This window comes from Spea bombifrons, chromosome 2 (genome assembly GCF_027358695.1).
Source record: "Spea bombifrons isolate aSpeBom1 chromosome 2, aSpeBom1.2.pri, whole genome shotgun sequence".
In the NCBI taxonomy this organism is placed as follows: domain Eukaryota; kingdom Metazoa; phylum Chordata; class Amphibia; order Anura; family Pelobatidae; genus Spea; species Spea bombifrons.
In genome coordinates, this window is record NC_071088.1 from 54,453,869 (window position 1) to 54,473,876 (window position 20,008).

A 20,008-nucleotide genomic window follows, 5' to 3' on the forward strand; every position below is an offset into this window, starting at 1 on the left:
GTCTACTGTTCTCAATTTCTGTTTATTTCAGACCGGTTACCTACTACAAATATTTAGCAACACAGCTTTTGATATTAGAGTTTAGATAAATAAAATTACAAACTAGTTTTTATTGAGTCAGAAGTGAAAAAATACACTTTTTTCCCATTTTTGGCTTTATTTTGCAAACCTAATGAGACATACACATATAAAAATGGTATATTTGGAATCTGCTGGGTATGCTGAAAAAAACAATAAACGGTTTGTACAGTTTATTCCCAAGAAATGTACTTCTTAGCACCCAGGTGGGAAATGGCTTAGCAGCTAAGGGGTTAAAATAAAAGGAAGACAGAAACCTATGAAAATTTCCTCAGACAATGTTTTGAGAATCAAGCCCACGCATTAATTCAAGTAATAAAAAGAAATTCTGAAGAACGTAAGAATTAAAATAAGAACTAAAAACTTACAGGAAAAAGTTAAATTAGAAGAGAATCTGGCTTCTATCACTAAAGATAATTTACCGGCTGCCATGAAAATTGTTAGTCGCAGTCCTAGATACTAAAAATTGGTCATGTAAACTTCTTTGACTCTCTAGGAAATTTAGAGAGCTGTAATCATGCAGTCAGATAAAGATAATAAGGATAAGGATAGAGACTTGGAACTCAGACCTACTCCAGAGAGTTAAGGAATGTTCATTACTTCACGATCAACCTCTATTTGTGTGCCTGTTTTACAGAGGGGTATTGGAGGCATAATATCAAATTGATATCAGTAACAATAATATGGCAAAAAACCTAGTCAATGCGAGCTTCGTACAAGAAACCCTCTAGAGAGCTACTGACAAAATTACATGGGGCGGGAAGAGATTCCAAACCATAATACATGCATCAGACCAATCTAAGAAAGAGTAGCCATAATCTTATCTAATAAAATGAAATTTGAAAATATTTACAGATTTTTAGATCCTCGAGGACAATGTATTATATTTATATGCAAATTAAATATTGGTAAATTTGTATCTTCCAAACATCCATCCAACTCACTACTTGAAGAAGTCTTGGACCAATAATAATTCTTGACCAAGTTGAAGTGATTATGGTAGGCAAACTCATTATAGCAAGAAATTTCAATGCTATTCTTGATCTAGAAACAGATTAAAAAAACTAAATAAAAAACCCAAGTTAACCTAAAAATGATCAAACAAGCTAAAAAGAAAAGCTCTAAACAAATAAGAAGTTTGTTATTTGGTGGTTATTCTACCCTACTGATGCTGATTATACACACCTATCAGGATAGATATGATCTGGTTTCCCCATGTCTCGCTTTCACAAACTAAAAAAGTGGAGATCACCGATAATACTTGGTCAGACCATAACATCATATCAATCAAGGTATAAAATAATAAACATTTTGTCAGAAATAATTGGAAAACCAAAGATTACTTACTAGTCACAAAAGCAAAAGAGGACTTCTTCATGATAACTAAGAAATTCTTTGAGCGTGATTCTGCTGACACCTCTCCAACAAATAATTGGAATGCAGAGGTCATCTTATACAACTAGAAACTTAACGAAAGAAAATCTCTGAACAGCACCTTTCAATACTATAAACTTACTCAAGAAGTGAAAAGGAATACCTCCCACAAGAAATATTTATAACGTTTAAAATTTGGGAGAAGAAATAAACTCGTAAGAAATCAAAATAGCTAGAAACATGGAGAAACTCAAAGATTTTAGTATCAAGTCAACAAAGATGATGATGAACAGAACATTAATAAAACTAATAATCAACTGTTAGACCTTACTACACCCGACTGAAATTGGCCAAGCTTTCAACAAATATTATGAAGCTTTATATAACCTCCCTGAAAAAAAACATAAGACCACAAATAGAAAACTACCAAAAAAATGACAAAGCTACCCGAAACATCGTCAGTACAAAGTAGTAGCATCAACAAGCCGACCACTGATCTAGAAATCCACCAGATAATCAGGAAACTTGAAAAACACAAAACACCTGGCCCTGGAGGCTTTAGAATTTTTTTTTTTTTTTTAGACATTTGCAAAATTGATAATACCTCATTTTAATTTAATGTACAGCAACATTGCAGGAAAAGGCACCATTCCAAAGGCAAAGACCCCACAAAAATTCAAAACTATAGACCCATTTTGCTACACAATTTTGATATTAACCCCTTAATCACAAAGCACGTACATGTACGGGCTCAAAATGCATTGTTTTCAATGGGTTTAGGGACCACCCATTGTCCTTAAGGGGTTAAAATCTATGCTGCCATACTGGCTTAACCCCTTCAGCACCGGGACGTACCTGGTACTTCCTGGTTACTGGTCACCGGTAGACCGGGACGTACCAGGTACGTCTCCTCCAAAAAACGCCCCCCACATCACCACGATCGCGGTGATCGTGGAGGCGCTGCTGCTGCTGTCTGCCCAGGAGTCCTGACAGCAGACAGCACAGCCTCTCTAAACCCGCCCCCAAGCCTACGATCACTCCCACGGAGTGATTTTGTAGGCAGAAACAGCGATTGCAGAAAGATCTGCAATCGCGGTTTCAGCTGCCACAGGCAGCTTCAGGGAAGGGGGGGGGTGTTGAATGGGTCCCGACACAAGTGTGGGGGCCTGATCCAACACCCCCCTGCTGCCTGATCGCTCCATGAGAGCGTCAGTGCAGCGTTAACCCCTTCAATGCCGCAATCGCGGCATTGAAGGGGTTAATTCCAGCAACAGAAAAAACGAACCCCCAGAAGTCCTCTGATCAGTCCTGTAGGACTGATCAGAGACTCCTCCCCTACAATCTCCAGTCTGTTGGAGATTGTGTCCCAGCTGCCAGAGGCAGCTTCAGGGACAGGGAGACAGGGTTCTTTGGTCTCCACATGAGTGTGGAGACCAGCCCCCCACCCTCACCCTTCCTCAGTTAACCCCTACCCCCCTCTTCCTCAATTAACCCCTTCAATGCTGCGATTGTGTATGACCCCCATCGCAGCATTGCAAGGGTTAATATTAGTCCCCACAAGCTTGTGGGGACTAAATACCAGTCAATGCTGTGCTTCAATGGAGCATCAGCATTGAAAGAGTTAAAAAAAAATGTAAAAAATAATAATAAAAAAAAAATTAAAAAATAAATTTAAAAAAAATTAATAAAATAATAATAATAAAAATAACAGCACTGACCTGAAAGTCCAGGGTGCTTCCAGGTCAAATGCTGGGCTGATCAGATCGCTCCTGGCCAATAGGAGTGATCAGATCATTATGGCAGCCCACGGATGACCCTGCTCTACAAAGAGAGAGGGGTCATCTAGGGTAATTATGAAAAAACACAAATTATTAATAAATGAAAAAATCATAATTATTACCTGGTCACTTGTCGGTGACATTTTAAGTCGCTGATTATTGATCGGTCTCCCTGATTGATGTCAGCGGCCTAAACCTGTCACTTACAAGCAATCTGATAAAAAAAAATATTTAAAAAAATGTAAATGCACATGTTCCAGTTTTGCCCTCATAGCTTCCTCAAAAAATGCATGAACCATGCATGTGAGGCCTTGTTGGACTCATGGGATGTTGGTGAACAAAATGTGGTGCTTTCTTCCACTGTTGCACTTATGGTGTGCAAGAAATTCAGTGCAACATTGAAATGTATGCGTTAAAACGCAATAAAATAATTTCCCTGTGAAGTTTGGCAGACATCAGTGAAGAAATGGCTAACTGAAAACTGTCAAAACTACCCTAGTTGAACACCTTGACTTGTCTACTGTTCATAAATATATACTTTTATGGGGTAATTTACATTGGGGGGCTTCCAAAATGTCCCAAATGGGATATGGGCCCAGGAAACCAATTTCTGAAAATTCCAAATGTGAAAAAGAAAATGCGCATGTTCCAGTTTTGCCCTCATAGCTTCCTCAAAAATTGCATGAACCATGCATGTGAGGCCTTGTTGGAACCGGGGGATGAACACAATTTGGTGTTTTTTTCTGCAGTTGCACATATTCTATACAAAATATAATATAGAATCTAAAGCAACATTGCAACATATGCAAAAAAAAAAAACAAAAAAATATAAAAATACCTCAAAATTTGGCAGCAATTGGCGATAAAATCCCTGTTTGAAAAGTGTCAAAATGACCCTAGTTGTACACCTTGACTTATCTACTGTTCATAAACATATAATTTTGGGGGGATAATCAGTATCTGTGACAACTATTGCAGTTATTAGACTACCATGCCTAATTTGAAAAAAAATTACATTTCAAAAACGTAATGCATGCCTTGCAATATTTTCCCCTATACTGGGCAAAATAGATAAAAATCCTGGCCATGTTGGGTGGTTTCCAAATCAGGACAACTTAATGAATAGAAAAACGAAAAACTAAAAACACCCAAAAAACACGTGTAAGGTGATGGTAAAAGAATAGGAACCAAAAAATACTTCTCTAATGTATCACTGCCGCAGCCCAACCAAAACGCTCCTCTCGGCGTTCAAACACGTAACCAGCAAAATTCGGGGCGCATGTGTACATAGAAAAAAGAAATAATCTGATAGTGTAATATTGTCAAAAACAATAAGATATGTAGAAGGTGTAAAATGCACTCACAAACAGTGCCAGCACAACAGGCTCGTCTGAGGTATGAAGACTGTTCTTTATTCTTTAAAATCTCTAAGAGCATAAAATAAAGAAAACAACCATATGGTGCAGTATCTTCCTTAATAGTATGTGCGCAAGTTAAAAAAGCACTTACAGGATGGTTGAATTCAAGTCGCTATTCAAAATAAATGTCCATTGAAGTGGATCAGGAACATGCAGATTAAAAAACTTCTCAACGCGTTTCGCCGCTCACTGGGCTTCCTCAGGAGAAATAAATATCAATTGATGTCATCCGCTATGATAATCCGCAATCGTGGTGAGTAAAAATAGAAACTTAATGAATATATTTGGGATAATTTTTTCCCATTGGTTCAATGTGTGTACAATTTGTATGTATACAAAACTGTAAAAAAATGCGTTTTTTTCATTTTTTCCCCACTTTTTCCAGTTTATTTCAAATAAAACAATGTACTACCCAGCTTAATATGGTTTCAAATGAAAGCCCTACTTGTGCTGAAAAAAACAATATATGATTTGTGTGGGTGCACCACTTGATAAGAGAAAAATTACAGTTGAAGAAAGACAAGGTTTGCGTGAGTTAGGTTTGAGTGATGAAAGATATACTACGCATTAATTTCGGATTGGTGCTGCTACAGAAGCAGCATTATTGGGTTTGGATGAATCTGTGATTAAAAGATTGGGTAGATGGCATTCAGAGCGTTTTAAAATATATATTAGGCCACATCTTTTGTAGAATGTTATGTTCATATGTTGGGTTAATTGTCATTTTTTGCAGGTCATCGGAAGTTCACAGTATGGATTATCGGCCATTCTTTCGTGTTTTGGTCGCAAAGAAGAGCGGCACTAAGAAGTTATGGTGAAAATTAAGGTTTTGATAAGGATGATGTAGCTATTCATTGGGTGGGCATAAGGGGTTTGAGGATTGATCAATTAAAGGATTGTCTCGATGAGTGTGTACATTGCCTGCCGTGGCCTAACGCAATAATTATTCATAGTGGGGATAATGATTTAGGTAAAATGAAATCGTTAGAGTTAATTACTTTTTGTAAGGAGTTGATTTTATGTTTAAAAGGATGTTTTAATAATGTATTATTTAGGGCTGCAACAACTAATCGATAAAATCGATTATGAAAATCGTTGCCAACGAATTTCATTATCGATTAGTTGAATCGATTATTATCGATTATAAAATGAGGGTTTTTTCAGAGCAAATGCTCTGAAAAATACCCCTCGTTTTATAATCCGTTTCGTGTCTGACTCACAGCTGCAGCTCCTGCTTCCAGTTCCTCCCTGCAGTCACTGCCGATTGCCCCCCCACTTCCTTCTTCCAGTCCCTCCCTGCAGTCACTGCCGATTGGCTGCAAGGAGGGACAGTGAGAAGGGGGCGGGGCCAATCGGCAGTGACTGCTGGGAGGGACAGGGAGAAAGAAAGGGGCGGGTCAAAGTGCCGATTGGCCCCGCCCCTTTTCTTATACCATCTACATGGCTCAAGAACTCATCTAAATGTATATTTGGGCTGCTGAAAGTTAGGGGCAGTTATAGTTAGTGGGGTGTTTAGGGTTAATTTAGGGGCAGTTATAGTTAGTGGGGGTCTTTAGGGTTAATTTAGGGGCAGTTATGGTTAGTGGGGTGTTTAGGGTTAATTGTGGTTGATGGGGTCTACAGGGTTAATTTAGGGGCAGTTGTGGTTGATGGGGTCTTCAGGGTTAACTTAGGGGCAGTTGTGGTTGATGGGGTGTTTAGGGTTAATTTAGGGACGGGTATAGTAAATGGGGTGTTTAGGGTTAATTTAGGGGCAGTTGTGGTTGATGGGGTGTTTAGGGTTAATTTAGGGGCAGTTATGGTTAATGGGGTCTTCTCTTCAGGGTTAATTTAATGATGAGGACTGAGGGTTAATTTAATTAATTTAATAAAGTTAACTTAAGGTGCAGTTTGAGGTAAAGTGGGGCAAACTGAGGGGAATTTAAATCCTGGGGCAGTGAAGATTAACCCTGTTGGCATATCGGGGGGTATACGACATACCTTGGGAGGACAGAGTGACATATCAGGGGGTGTATATATGGCATATAGGGTATATATGGCATATAGGGTATTTAAGGCATATGTGGGGAGGGCAGTGTGGCAAGCATGGGCTCAAATGTGCATAACTGGGGGGTTGGAAATAAAAACAAGAAATGCATTTTTATCAAAGTTTTTTTTTATTCCGCGGTTTGTTTTTTACATTCTACGTTACTTTATTAAATTACTTTAAATAAATTTAAAATTTACATTTTTTTATCCGATTAATCGAAAAAATAATCGGCCAACTAATCGATTATGAAAATAATCGTTAGTTGCAGCCCTAGTATTATTTATATGGTCTGAGATCATTTCTCGCCTTCTGTGGCTGCAGAAGCCAGAATTTCGGGCGCTGGAAAGAGTTTGCAGAAAGTTTAACAGAGCTATGGAAAAATTTATGATCTTGGAAGGAGGGTTTTCATTTAGACATAGAGAGTTGGAAGGTGGGAGTTTCGGTTTGTATAGGCAGGATGGTATTCATCTGTCTGACATCGGATGTGATATTTTTAATGTTAACGTGCAGTGTATGGTTGAACAGGCCGTGGTTTTGTGGGAAAGGGCCTCAAATGGTTTTTTATATAAAAAAAAAAAAAAAAAAAAAAAAAAAACATTTGAGGCGGTTGGGGTGAACTGATAATTTGAGTTAGGCCAGCTGGCTTAAAGGGCGGTTGGCAAGGTGATTTGTTTTAAGATGTGCTCTGGGGCTTGTGCCAAGTGTTAAGTTTTGGTTAATGTATTGTATCAGTTTATAAAGTTCAAGTTATGAGTGAAGTATTTGTATGTGTTGGTAAACTAAACAAAAGTCCACGGCCTGATTCATCCAATTTAAACTTGTTGCGTTTTTATTATTATGCTTTTAAAACACAAAGTCTGTTGTTGGTTTGTATGAGTATGGTATCATGTCCCCCTACAGCTTCATGTATTTTACCTGTGCAGCGAATGCTTTATGTTTTTGCTCTCATCTTGCAGTTTACGAGCTGTACATGTAACACATTGTACAATTGTTCATGTATCTGTATATCTGACTTATGTGCCTTGTGCAGACTGTCATGCTACAAATGGTTCTATATACTACCATGTATGTATTCCTTATCTTTTAATAAACGGTGAATTGGAAAAAGAAAAAAAGAAAACAAAAAATGCTGTGTCTGATGATCAAGTACCACAGGGGGTGGGATACGGAGCAGGAACGATTCGGAGAAAAAGCCTGCCATGGATGCCTGGTCGCCAGGACTTCCGGAGGAGCTGAAGACGGCCGGCGCAGCTGCCGAACGCGCGCCAGCTATCTTGCGGTTCGTCCCGGGGAAACTTTGAACTGTTTTCGCTTGGGGCCCCGTTGACCGATCACGTCGCTTTTTGGAGCAGATGTACCAGGACCCCGAGCGCCTGCTCAGCACTCCCTAGATAGCCGCCACGCTTTCGGGATCGCCCCGAGAACGACGCCCAAAGTATACAGACATTGCAGGGCTTGGTTGCCTAAGCGCGGTGCCGGACTGTCCTGATTTATGACCTTTTTATCGCCTAACCTGTATATAAGCCTGTGTGTTTCCCTAATTAAGTGTGTCACTTCCCTGGAACATTAGTTTCGTCTAATGCTTTAGGGGCCCAATGGATCACTAGTTGTCCTTGTCGGGACAACTACGGCACTGTACTCAGCTACGCCTCGGCCGGCTGCAGTGCCGTGAAGCTAGAGTCACAGTACCAGCTCGTGAGCCCTGTTCCGCTAGTATTGGCTAGCACTAGAAGCGGTTAACCCTTTAGATCCCGGCAGGAAGCATCGCCAAACAGAGGGGCGTATCCAGCCGGGGTACAAGGTGTTCCCATGACATTTGGTGGCAGCGGCGGAATTGCTTCCTAGTCTGAGGGACATTGCAAACCAGGATCTATCTCCGGAAACAGAACGGGGGTAAGCTATGCAGAGGTGCTGGATTCCAGATTCAATTATATGAATGGCGTGCACAAGGGCTGTTCGATCTCGAAAAACAGCCTATTCCAGAGACTGTGGTAGACAACCCTGCCCAGCAGCTGCGTGAGTACCCGGAAGATTGGGCAGCCAGCCCATTTCCCCATCGACAGCCCACTATCCCGGGAACAAAGAAACTTGTCGTCCCTCCCCAGCGGCAGATGGGAGCAGGGGACACCGTCATCTCTCCCCCCAGCAGCAGGCCACACCCGAAGATCCCTTACCCCAGCTGAAGTGCTGGCAACAGGACAGACCACCGCTGGCCTCTGCCCAGCACTCCTCCCCAGCGGCTGGCAGATATCCAAGGAGATGCAGCAGCAGGCCCATCTCCCCAGCGGCAGAAGAAGCACCAGGGAGGGGGTGCAGGCCGCATCACTCCCCAGCGACTGAGTATCCTACAGGGAGAAGAGACTGCTGGTCCTTCTCCCCAGAGGCTGGTGCGTTCATCAGGAGAGGCAGAGCTCGACCAGGTGAGCACTAGGCTTATAGGGACAGTTGGGCTAGAGGACCAGCTGGCACTGGATGGACTGACTAACTTCGGAGTCAACCCGTCTGGGGTCTCCTCCTGTGTTAGTCTCTTTGCGAAGGGGGAGAAATGTCACGGAAGCCTCTGTGCCATGGGCTGCTGGAGGGACCTGAATGCCTCCTCCCTACAGACTATGGGCCCTGGTAAGGAGTGCCACATTATCCCAATCATAAGAAACCTCTATGACCAGTATTTGTACCTGGATCTGATATCTAGCAGGTTTCCTGGAGCCACCCGTATTTACCATCCCCCCCCCCCCCACACACACACACACACACACACACAGTCTACAATAGAGACCCCCTACTGGGCTGAAGTGGGCTGAGTACGAATACTGAGTCATGTGCAAAGGAGGGCAGGATGAAGAACCTTGTGTGTCTATTTGATGTAATTCAACCCCTTGTACGGTCTATTGGATGTAATTCAACCCCTTGTACTCTTTAAATACCCCTGTGTAAAACGGAGTCCCTATTTTACCTCACTACGAGTCCTGTCTTGTTATTGAGGTAAGCCTGCCCTTATCAGGGTGGTAGAGCACTGTATACTACAGTGCCGCCGAGGTTCCTGAAAAGCTGTGTCCTCTGCTATGATCACTTATCGTCCTTTTCAGGACAATAGCCACCCTGTGTAGCTCAGCTACAGCTAGCCACAGACGGTGAAGGGGTTAATCTCTGGTGTCCCGGGAGGAGGAAGCAACGATTGGCGGGAGTACCCAGTTGGGGTACAGGTCGGTCCCATCACAGGCATCCTATTTGTTACCTACGCTAACCCAAAAGCTAGGACCAACAGTCCTAATATCGGTTTAGAATGGTTCCATCTAAGTAATGGAACTGGACAGGGATGTCCACTATCTCCTCTTTCTTATATAATTTCGATTGAACCACTAGCAACCAACATACATAATAATCCTCACATTACAGGCCTGAAATTAAAATGGGAAGATTGATAATCAGTCCATATGCGGATGAGATTCTAATCACGTTAACAAACTCACAGAGCTCATTACAAACCTCAAAGAGATCCACAGTCAAAAGTTTTTAACCCCTTGGCTGCTAAGCCATTTCCCACCCTGGTGCTAAGATGGTTTTCGGCATTTTGGTGCATCTCACGTTTAAACGCGTTTAGAAGTAAATTTCTTGGGAATAAACTATACAAACCATATATTGTTTTTTTAGCACACCCAACAGATTCCAAATATACCATTTTTATATGTGTATGTCTCATTAGGTTTGCAAAATAAAGCCAAAAATGGGGGAAAAAAAAGTGTAATTTTTCACTTCCAACTCAATAAAAACTAGTTTGTAATGTTATTTTTCTAAACTCTAATATCAAAAGCTGCATTGCTAAATATTTGAAGTAGGTAACCGGTCTAAAATAAACAGAAATTGAGAACAGTAGACTGTGTTTTTCTAATATTTTATAGCTAAAAGTTAAATTTATTAGACTATCACAAAAGACATCTTTAAATTTAATGCATGGCTGCCGTCAATTAAACAGCTCTAGCTGCCCGGGATGTTAAAATATGCCAGCTATATATTTTTAGAAACTACACCCCCAGCTGCAGCAAATGAGGTCTTAGTTGTATTTGTATCACAAATCTGACGTGCACAACACTTCTAAAAATAAAAAAATAAATTAAATTAAAAGCGACAGGTTCATTTATGTCTTGCGCACTCCAGTCTTGTGCTACGAATACATGCAGCCCCTCAATTGATGCGCCAAGGGGTGTAGTTTCTGATATACTTTATGTACCATAATTTAACTTTCCAGTTGTCTAGAGCTGTCTAAATGTAGGCATCACTCCTAAATGTGTTAAGACAATTTTTAACAAGATTCTCCAATCTGCCATATCTGAAGTTAAAAGTGGTCTAGACATCTGGGAAGTTAAATTAGGGTACATAAAGTACACATTTCAAGAAACTACACCCCTTGGAGCTTCAAATGAGGGGTTACATGTATTCCTAGGACAAAAAATGAGTGCACTGAAAGAAAATATGGTTAGAAAATATGTTTTTTCTAACCATAGTGACATGTTCATTTGTGTCTTGCGCACTCCAGGTTTGTACTAGAAACACATGTAGCCCCTCATTTGATGCGCCAAGGGATGTCGTTTTTGCAAATGTGTACTTTTTGTGCCATAATTTAACTTCTTACGTGAGCAGTAATGCCACGTCAAGGCTTCAACCCCAATTACTGACCATTCACACGCCTTTCATATCTCCATTCACTCACAGAAGCACACAACATTCTTTCCCCTTACAATACCAAAGAAATGATGGTAAAGGGAGGAGAGAAAAAAAAAAAAAAAAAAAAAAAGAAAATCACTTTTACAGCAAAAATAAGTTTTGCAGTAAAAATGCAAGGCGCTCCAGCGATGAGATGGTTATTCACGTACCGCACAGGCTAAATGGCTGATTTTAATATTTGCAGTTCATCAGGATTTTAAAAATTGCCTTCCTCTACCATTGGCTAAATTTAACCCCATGATCAATGGGATCATGGGGTTAAAATTTAGTATCGGACATTTTTAAAAAGGGAATGTGACTTTTTCATAGCTATATGATCACTGTGGTAACATTAGCTACCACAGTGATTATTTAGCTAGAACACGTAAACTTTTTTATTTTATTTTTTAAAGTTTAACTAGTTTATGTTTAGATAATTTAATTTGGGGGTCTCTAGGCAATTTTGATCTTTATTTATCTGCCTTTAGAGACCCCCAAATCATTTTTTTTACTTTTTTGTTCATTTTTATTTTTTTTAACTTAATATTTTTTATTCTTTTTTCACAAGCATTGTGTAAAGGCGATTACCTTTCCAAAGGTATATATTGGGGGTCTGTAGCTGCTTAGATGCCTGAGATACAGGCATCTAAGCAGCATGCCCCCATACCTTTTTAACTGACAATTGTCAGTTTTCAATAAAGTTGTGCGGTGACGTCATCGCGTCATTACGCACGACGTCACTGGCCGGATCGGGTGGTCCCAGTGATGCCCTTCAATATGAGGGGCAGATCGTCGGGGTAGGTGGTGATGGGGGTCCACAGACCTCCATCAAGGTAGGGTAGTGCTAGCGACGGCATAGTGCCGTCGTTAGCACCTGACTGGGACTGCTAGCGACAGCACCATGTCGTCGTTAGCAGTCAAGGGGTTAAAGAATGAAAAAATGTAAAAAAGCAGTAAAAAATAATCTAAAAAAATTTGAAATGTAAAAAGAGGCGCCCAAACCCTGTGCCCCTTTGTAAAACCTTAGCTGTCCTTGAAAAAACAATATATGATTTGTGTGGACACACTTAACATTAGAAAGGCAACAGCTATTTTTTTGTTTGTTTGTTTGTTTTATATAGCGCCATCCTATTCCGCAGCACTGTACAATACGTTAACAGGACATAACAAGCAGTATATAACATAAAAAATGACTTGCATAAACAGGTAAGGAGGGCCCTGCTCAAACAGGCTTACAATCTAAAGACAAAAAAACTTTTGCTTTGTCTTAGCTTTAATACATAAAAGCATCTGCCAAAGTGAATATCATTATAAAAATCCTGTTACCAATTTCTAACTTTTAGAATATCTGAACCTGATAAAATAAAAGCTTTGATCATAAATTGATTTCAAATTACACAGAATTTATAAACTGCCTTCCCACGAAATCCAGTGCTCTTATAAACCACATTACACTATTGAAAATGCCCTTGGATTTAATTTTGACAACAATCGCCAAAATAACATATAAGAAATCTAGAACTGAAAAGATTAAAAAAAAAAAATATTCGGTTATGAAAAGGGATTTTGCCAAATCAGTAACGTAATATGTGAGATACAGTTATTAAAACAAATCACATGTAAACTTTAGACTGAATTTCCAAAAGTAATTCTAGTAGAAAGAACCAAAATTATAAGGCGATAAATAACTGTTTACGTAAAGAATAATATTTGGCTGCAAAGAAAGCTACACGCACATAATAAACAAACGGTTTTACGTTTTTCTTCACGCACTGACAACACGTTATTGGTAAAAACGACAACACCAGAAATACCGTACACAATGGACTGAAATTGCAATATTTCAACAGCTACTACGTTATTTCTTCTGCAATAAATTCCATGATTGTACATAAGGCTCTTTACAGAATTCCAACAATCTACATTCCACCCAACTAAAAATAAATATATATATAACCTGTCCACTGCTTCCCGAAACAACAGCAACTGAATTCTCCGCCATTTTAGATCTGGACCTACTGTGGGAGCATGCTGGGAGATGTAGTCCACTCCACGCAGAGACTACGCACGCACGGACAATGTGGGCTATGTGGGAGAGAGAGAGTGAGAGATGTTTTAACTTTCTGTTTTGTTTGACAATACTAAGCAATCCTGATTGAGATTATGTCTTATTAAATAGATTACAAAGATAGTTATGATTTGTATGAAATACATAAATAGCTCATTGTATGTATTTTATATAGAAAGATGAAATTATCATTTCGAAAGGACTCAAAAAGTGGTATATTTTCGGAACATACTAAAACAGAATGGAATGCCCATAGACTATAATGGGGAGGAATGGAATAATTGAGATTAAAAGAATAATTGCATAATTGATTTTTAAATAAAAGCTTAAGACATATCATTTCTATCTTTGGCACATACACTCCTCTAGGCAGTGGTGTCTCCAGCTTTCATATTTATGGGGGGCCAGGGACCAAAGTAGGGGGGCCAATTATAAAACGGTACATATATATATATATATATATATATATATATGCGTTAGACGTGCATTTTTAACTACATAATACCGTATAAGACGACCCTCAAAATCTGAATATTAATTTAAGAAAAAGCCTGAATATAAGACTGCCCTATATGAAAAAAGTTTTACCTGTAAATGTTAATTCATGTAAACTGTGTAAACTATTTTTTTTTAAATAGCTATGATTGAGAAAAATATTTTGTTTTTATTTCCTTTTATTTTCCAACCTGCCCCCCCCCAGTTATGCACATCTGCCCCCAGGCTATCCACTCTGCCCCAGAAATGCCTTATACCCCCTATATGCCACTGTGCCCCATGATATGCCTTTTAACCCTCTATATGCCACTGTGCCCCATGATATGCCTTTTGACCCTCTATGTGCCACTCTGCCTCTAGAAATGCCACTCTGGCATTTAGGGGGTTAAAAGGCATATTATGGGGCAGAGTGGCATATAGGGAGGTATAAGGCATTTCAGGAGGCTGTGTGGCGTATAGAGGGTTAAAAGGCATTTCTGGAGGCAGAGTGGCATTAAGGGGGTAAAAAACTTACCGGTGCTTCTGACTCCGAGTCCCTAGTGTGTAGTGAGGGCAGTGTGTAGACATCTACGAGATTCGCGTAGGCAACTTCCGCTGCAGCCGGAAGGAGGTGCATTTAGCATTGGGGGTTGTCTGTGTCTACACACCGAGGAGTCAGAGGAACCGGTAAGTTTGGGGGGTGCATAAGACAGGAGGGTCCAGGTCCCCTGCAGTGCTGCGGGGGATCTGGATCTTAGTCTCATAGTCAGACCTATTTGAGGTCTGATTATAAGACGACCCTGATTATAAGACGAGAGGTCTTTTTCAGAGCATTTGCTCTGAAAAAAACCTTGTCTTATAATCGAGGAAATACGGTATGTGCTTGTCTCTTTCAAGTAAAGACCGTGATTGAAATATGTTTTCAAAATAACAGCTGAACTGGCAGTTATTTTTCATTCTTTAATATTAGCCCCTGCTGCTAATATATATATACCGTATTTGCCCGAATATAGGCCGCATTTTTCCCCCCACTTTAAGTCTTTAAAGTGGGCGTGCGGCCTATATTCGGAGTCTAGCAGCCGACGCCCGGGACATGCAGTTCCGGGTGCCGGGCAGGCAGCAGGGTTAGGATACAGATCCCCCGCAGCGGTGCAGGGGACCTGTATCCTATTCTCTGATACGCTCAGACAGCCTCCCCTGCCAGCACTTCCCACGGGGGGAGTGCCGGCACGGGAGATTGTCTAAGCGCATTGCGCAGACATTCACCGGCTGCGGCGATGCACGCGTAAACAACCTCCACTGCCGGCACATCTGCACGATGTGCTTTAACAATCTCCCTTGCTGGGAATTCCCACGAGGGGAGTCCCGGCAAGGGAGATTGTTAAAGCACATTGTGCAGACGTGCCAGCAGCAGAGGTTGTTTATGCGCATCGCCGCAGCCGGTGAATGTCCGCACGATGCGATTCACGATTCGCGTAGACAACTTACTCTGCGGCCGGAAGGAGGTGTGGCTGACAACCGGGGAAGGTCTGCGTGATGGACGCAGACAACCCCCACTGCTAGCCACACCTCCTTCCGGCTGCAGCGTAGACATCTACACGCTGCCCCGGCTGCATGACAGGGGAGTCAGAAGCACCCGTAAGTTTGGGGGGGGAGTGTTAAATGGGCGTTAGAAGGCATTTCTAGAGGCAGAGTGTTCTATGAAATGCCTTTTAACCCCCTTAATGCCACTCTGCCTCTAGAAATGCCTTTGTAACTCTCTATACGCCACTCTGCCTCCTGAAATGCCTTAGACCTCCCTATATGCCACTCTGCCCCATAATATGCCTTTTAACCCCCTTAATGCCAGAGTGACATATAGGGGTATAAGGCATTTCTGGAGGCAAAGTGGCACATAGGGGGTCAAAAGACATATCATCGGGCACAGTGGCATATAGGGTTAAAAGGCATATCATGGGGCACAGTGGCATATAGGGGGTATAAGGCATTTCTGGGGCAGATGTGCATAACTGGGGATGCAGGTTGGCAAATAGAAGGAAATCAAACCAAAATATTTTTCTCAATTATAGCTTTTATTAAAAAAAATAGTTTACATGAATTAACATTTACTGGTAAAACTTTTTTCCTATAGGGTCGTCTTATATTCAGGCTTTTTCTTTTTTTCCTAAATTAATATTCAGATTTGGGGGGTCGTCTTATAATCAGGGTCGTCTTATAATCGAGCAAATACGGTATATATAAATATTTGCCCCTGCTGTCAGTATATATATAAATATTAGACCATGTTGCAATATATGTTATAGTGAAAAAATTGGGCCCTACCCAAGAATTTCCTTGGGCCCCGCTCAACGCTCCCTTGCATGCAATCACTCCCTCCGCTACCACATCAAAAAAAATATATGTGCCACACTGACTGCAGATCAGGGGAAGACAGTGAGAGTCAGTCCTTCTGACTGCACCATGACATTGAGAAGTCCTCTCCCCTGTAATCATCCCCAGAGTCCCTTTGTCCCCTCATTCACTAAACCATACCGCTCTTTTACTTACACCCTGTAGTTCAGGTATAGATCAAATAAACAACACATGGAAACAGCACATGCAACTGAATAAGACAAAAAACCTTGTATTTGCAGGTATATATAAATAATGTACGGAAACATAGCATTGCAGGTATAAACCAACAGAACAAACAAACCCAGCATTGCAGGTATAGATCAACTGGAAATCACATGTAAACTCAGCACTGAAGGTATAGATCAAATAAACAACACATGGAAACAGCACTCCAGGTATTGATCAACTGAATAAGACATAAAAATCCTGTATTTGCAGGTAAACATAAATAATGTATGGAAACATAGCAGATACAGATCAACAGAATAACACAAAACCCAGCTTTGCAGGTATATATTAATTGGAAATTACATATAAATCTGCATTAAAGGTATAGATAAAACCCCCTAAATTACAGGCATAGATCACAGGTCGCACACCCCAAAGCCAACCCTGGCGTCCACACTGCCCACATAGAACCCAAATTACACACACATAGGACGTGCCATCTTTGTCGCCAAACAGCCCAGCATGTGTCAACTTTGTCCCCAAACAGCTGAGCGTACGCCATCTTTGTCCCATAAACACACTACCTGTGCCATCTTTGTCCCCAGTGCTTAAACACCCTGCTTATACCATCTTTGCTTTTTCTACAAATCAGTACTACACCTATGATTCACATAAACACTTTTACAGTCAGTCACTAAATTCACTTTCATTCACACAATCATTTATTCTTTCACACAAATTATTTACACATATTCATTAATCCATTCATTCTCTCTCTCATTCTGACTCTTTATTTCAATATTCTTGCCACCCTTCTTTCTCCCTATCTACCCCTCTCCCTCCCTATCTACCCTATCTACCCCCTCTCCCTCCCTATCTACACTATCTACCTCTTCTCACTCCCTATCTACCCCTTCTCACTCCCTTCTGCCCTATCTACCTCTTCTCACTACCTATCTATCTCTTCTCTCTCCCTATCTACCCCCTCCTCACTTTCTACCCTCTCCCCTCAGTTCACTTAGCTTGTAAAAATCCAGCGGTGGGATCGCGAGGCCTCCGTCTCCCTGTTCTGCTGCAGTGTACGCGGCTTCACTGCTAAGCGCCGGGAATATGACGTCATATACCGGCGCTCAGCATGAAATGCCGGCACCGCGACCAAGGCAGAGGCCTCGCAGAGAAGAGTATTTATTCCACTTATTCCTCAGCGACCGCTTGGCACCTCTCTCTCTCTCTCTCCTCAGTGTCTATTACAAAAAAAAAAAAGACGGCGTTTCAATTGGGGGGGCACAGGGGGGGCACAGCATGCTGTAGGGGGACCCCCCTGCCGATGCCACTGCCTCTAGGCATGACATACAGGGCTATAAATAGAATAACATTAATATTTTAGAGCTTCTTGATCCAAGGAGAAATCCGATTGCCTCTTGGAGACAAGAAGGAATTTTTTCCCCTGATGGCAGAATTCGAATTCTTAATTAGGGGTTTTTTTTTGCCTTCTTTTGGATCAAGAGTAGGAAGGGTTGAACTTGATGGATTTAGGTCTTTTTCAACTTTATGAACTATGTAGTACAGACACAGGTTCTAAAACTGTGGGATTATGTGGGATTATAGCAGTTTTCTATGGAATGACAGTATTGAGTGAATGTCCATAGGATATAATGGGAGAAAAATTAAACTTGTTTTTCAGAGAAAAGAATCTGACATATCATATAGATCTTTGGCACATATACTACCCTAGTACACACACGGGATTTAAAACACATTATGTGGGATTATATCTGTTTTCTATGGAATGACATGTGAATGACAGTATTGAGTGAATTCTCATAGGATATAATGGGAGAAGAATTAAACTTGTTTTTCAGAGAAAACCATCTGACATATCATATAGATCTTTGGCACATATACTCCCCTAGTACACACACATGATCTAAAACTCATATTATGTGCGATTATAGCTGTTTTCTATGGAATGACAGGTGAATGACAGCATTGAGTGAATGCCCATAGGACATAATCAGAGAAAAATTTAACTTGTTTTTCAGAGAAAACCATCTGACATATCATATAGATCTTATATACTTCCCCTAGTATTGTTATAGGTTCTAAAACTCAGATTAAGTGGAATTATAGCTGCCTTCTATGGAATGACAGTATTGAGTGAATGCCCATAGGATATAATGGGAGAAAACTCAAACATGTTTTTTCAGACAAAACACTCTGACATATCATCTAGATATTTGGCACATATACTCCCCTAGTACAGTTACATGGTCTAAGTGTCAGATTCTGTGGGATTACAGCTATGTTCTAGTGAATGACAGTATTGAGTAGTGATGTCCGGATCATGAACGAATTGTTCTTTTGATCTGATTCTTTTCAGTGATCCGGATGAATCGGTTCAATAGAGTTCAGTCTGTAAATCATGAACTGCAGTTGTAACCTGATCCTAGAGTGAGTCAGGGTCAGTTATGGTTGATGGGGTGTTTAGGGTTACTTTAGGGGCAGTTATAGTTAATGGGGTCTTTAGGGTTAATTTAATAAAGTTCATTTAAGGTGCAGTTAGAGGTAAAGGGGGGTAAACTAAGGGGAATCTAAATCCTGGGGGCAATGGAGATTAATCCTGTATTTCTTTATAAAAGTATTGTGTCTCTGAATCATTCTCTGAGGGATTTGAATCTCTGAATGACTCGCTGCCTTCAGTGACATCACGAGAGTAGGCAGGCAGGAGGATTCATAGACTCTAATGAAAGGGGCGGGGACAATAGTCAGTGTGACTGCAGGGAAGGACTGTGAAGTAGTAACGCCTATGAGTAACACTGAGTGATCTGAAGAATTGGATAATTTCTTCTTTTTTTTTTATAATCTTTATTACCATTTTCTTTTAAGACAATAAAACAAAAAATATACCACAAAGGTATATATACATATAACAACCAAAGACAATGGTATGATCCGATTCACTTTACTGAACGAACTTCCCATCACTAGTATTGAGTGAATGCCCATAGGATACAATCGGAAAAAACTCAAACATTTTTTTCAGACATATCATATAGATCTTTGACACACATACTCCCCTATTAGAGACTCAAGTTCTAAAACTCAAATTATGTAGGATTATAGCTGTTTTCTAGGGAATGACAGGTGAGTGACAGTATTGAGTGAATGCCCATAGGATTTAATGGGAGAAAAGTCATGACCTTGGTATCATCATCCTCGGCCCCATTCCCCAATAAGACAATAGACACCATATGTAATTCAAAACACTTTATTTTATTTGACTTTGGATACATTTGGCCACGGTCAATAATTAAGTATTCTCCCCAACCGTGACATTCATTATAGCATACTTCTTAATACGTGTCTAATATGAATCAAAATTAACCACAAATTTGGCTAACCGCCAACCGTATTAACACAGAACAATATTACAGCTAGTAAGGGTGTAACCACTCCACATCACCTGTAGAGGCTTCCGGAGTCCAAAGCCCAGCAGCCACTCGTCTACAAACGTATCACCTGAGGA

At 40.6% G+C, this 20,008-nt stretch overlaps 1 protein-coding gene across 2 annotated transcripts in view; it reads right to left on the bottom strand.

The window, feature by feature from the left end:
* The window catches only part of TAF8 (TATA-box binding protein associated factor 8), a 34,553-nt gene extending 21,101 nt beyond the window's left edge, over positions 1 to 13,452 (bottom strand). Inside the window, exon 1 of one of the 2 annotated variants that reach the window (XM_053454260.1) lies at positions 13,336 to 13,452. In XM_053454260.1, the coding sequence (XP_053310235.1) occupies positions 13,336 to 13,380 (45 nt within the window). In that variant the 5' untranslated portion in view covers positions 13,381 to 13,452. The remainder of the gene's footprint in view (positions 1 to 13,335) is intronic. The other variant, XM_053454261.1, reaches the window with a different exon arrangement.
* Between the last annotated feature and the right edge of the window lie 6,556 nt (positions 13,453 to 20,008).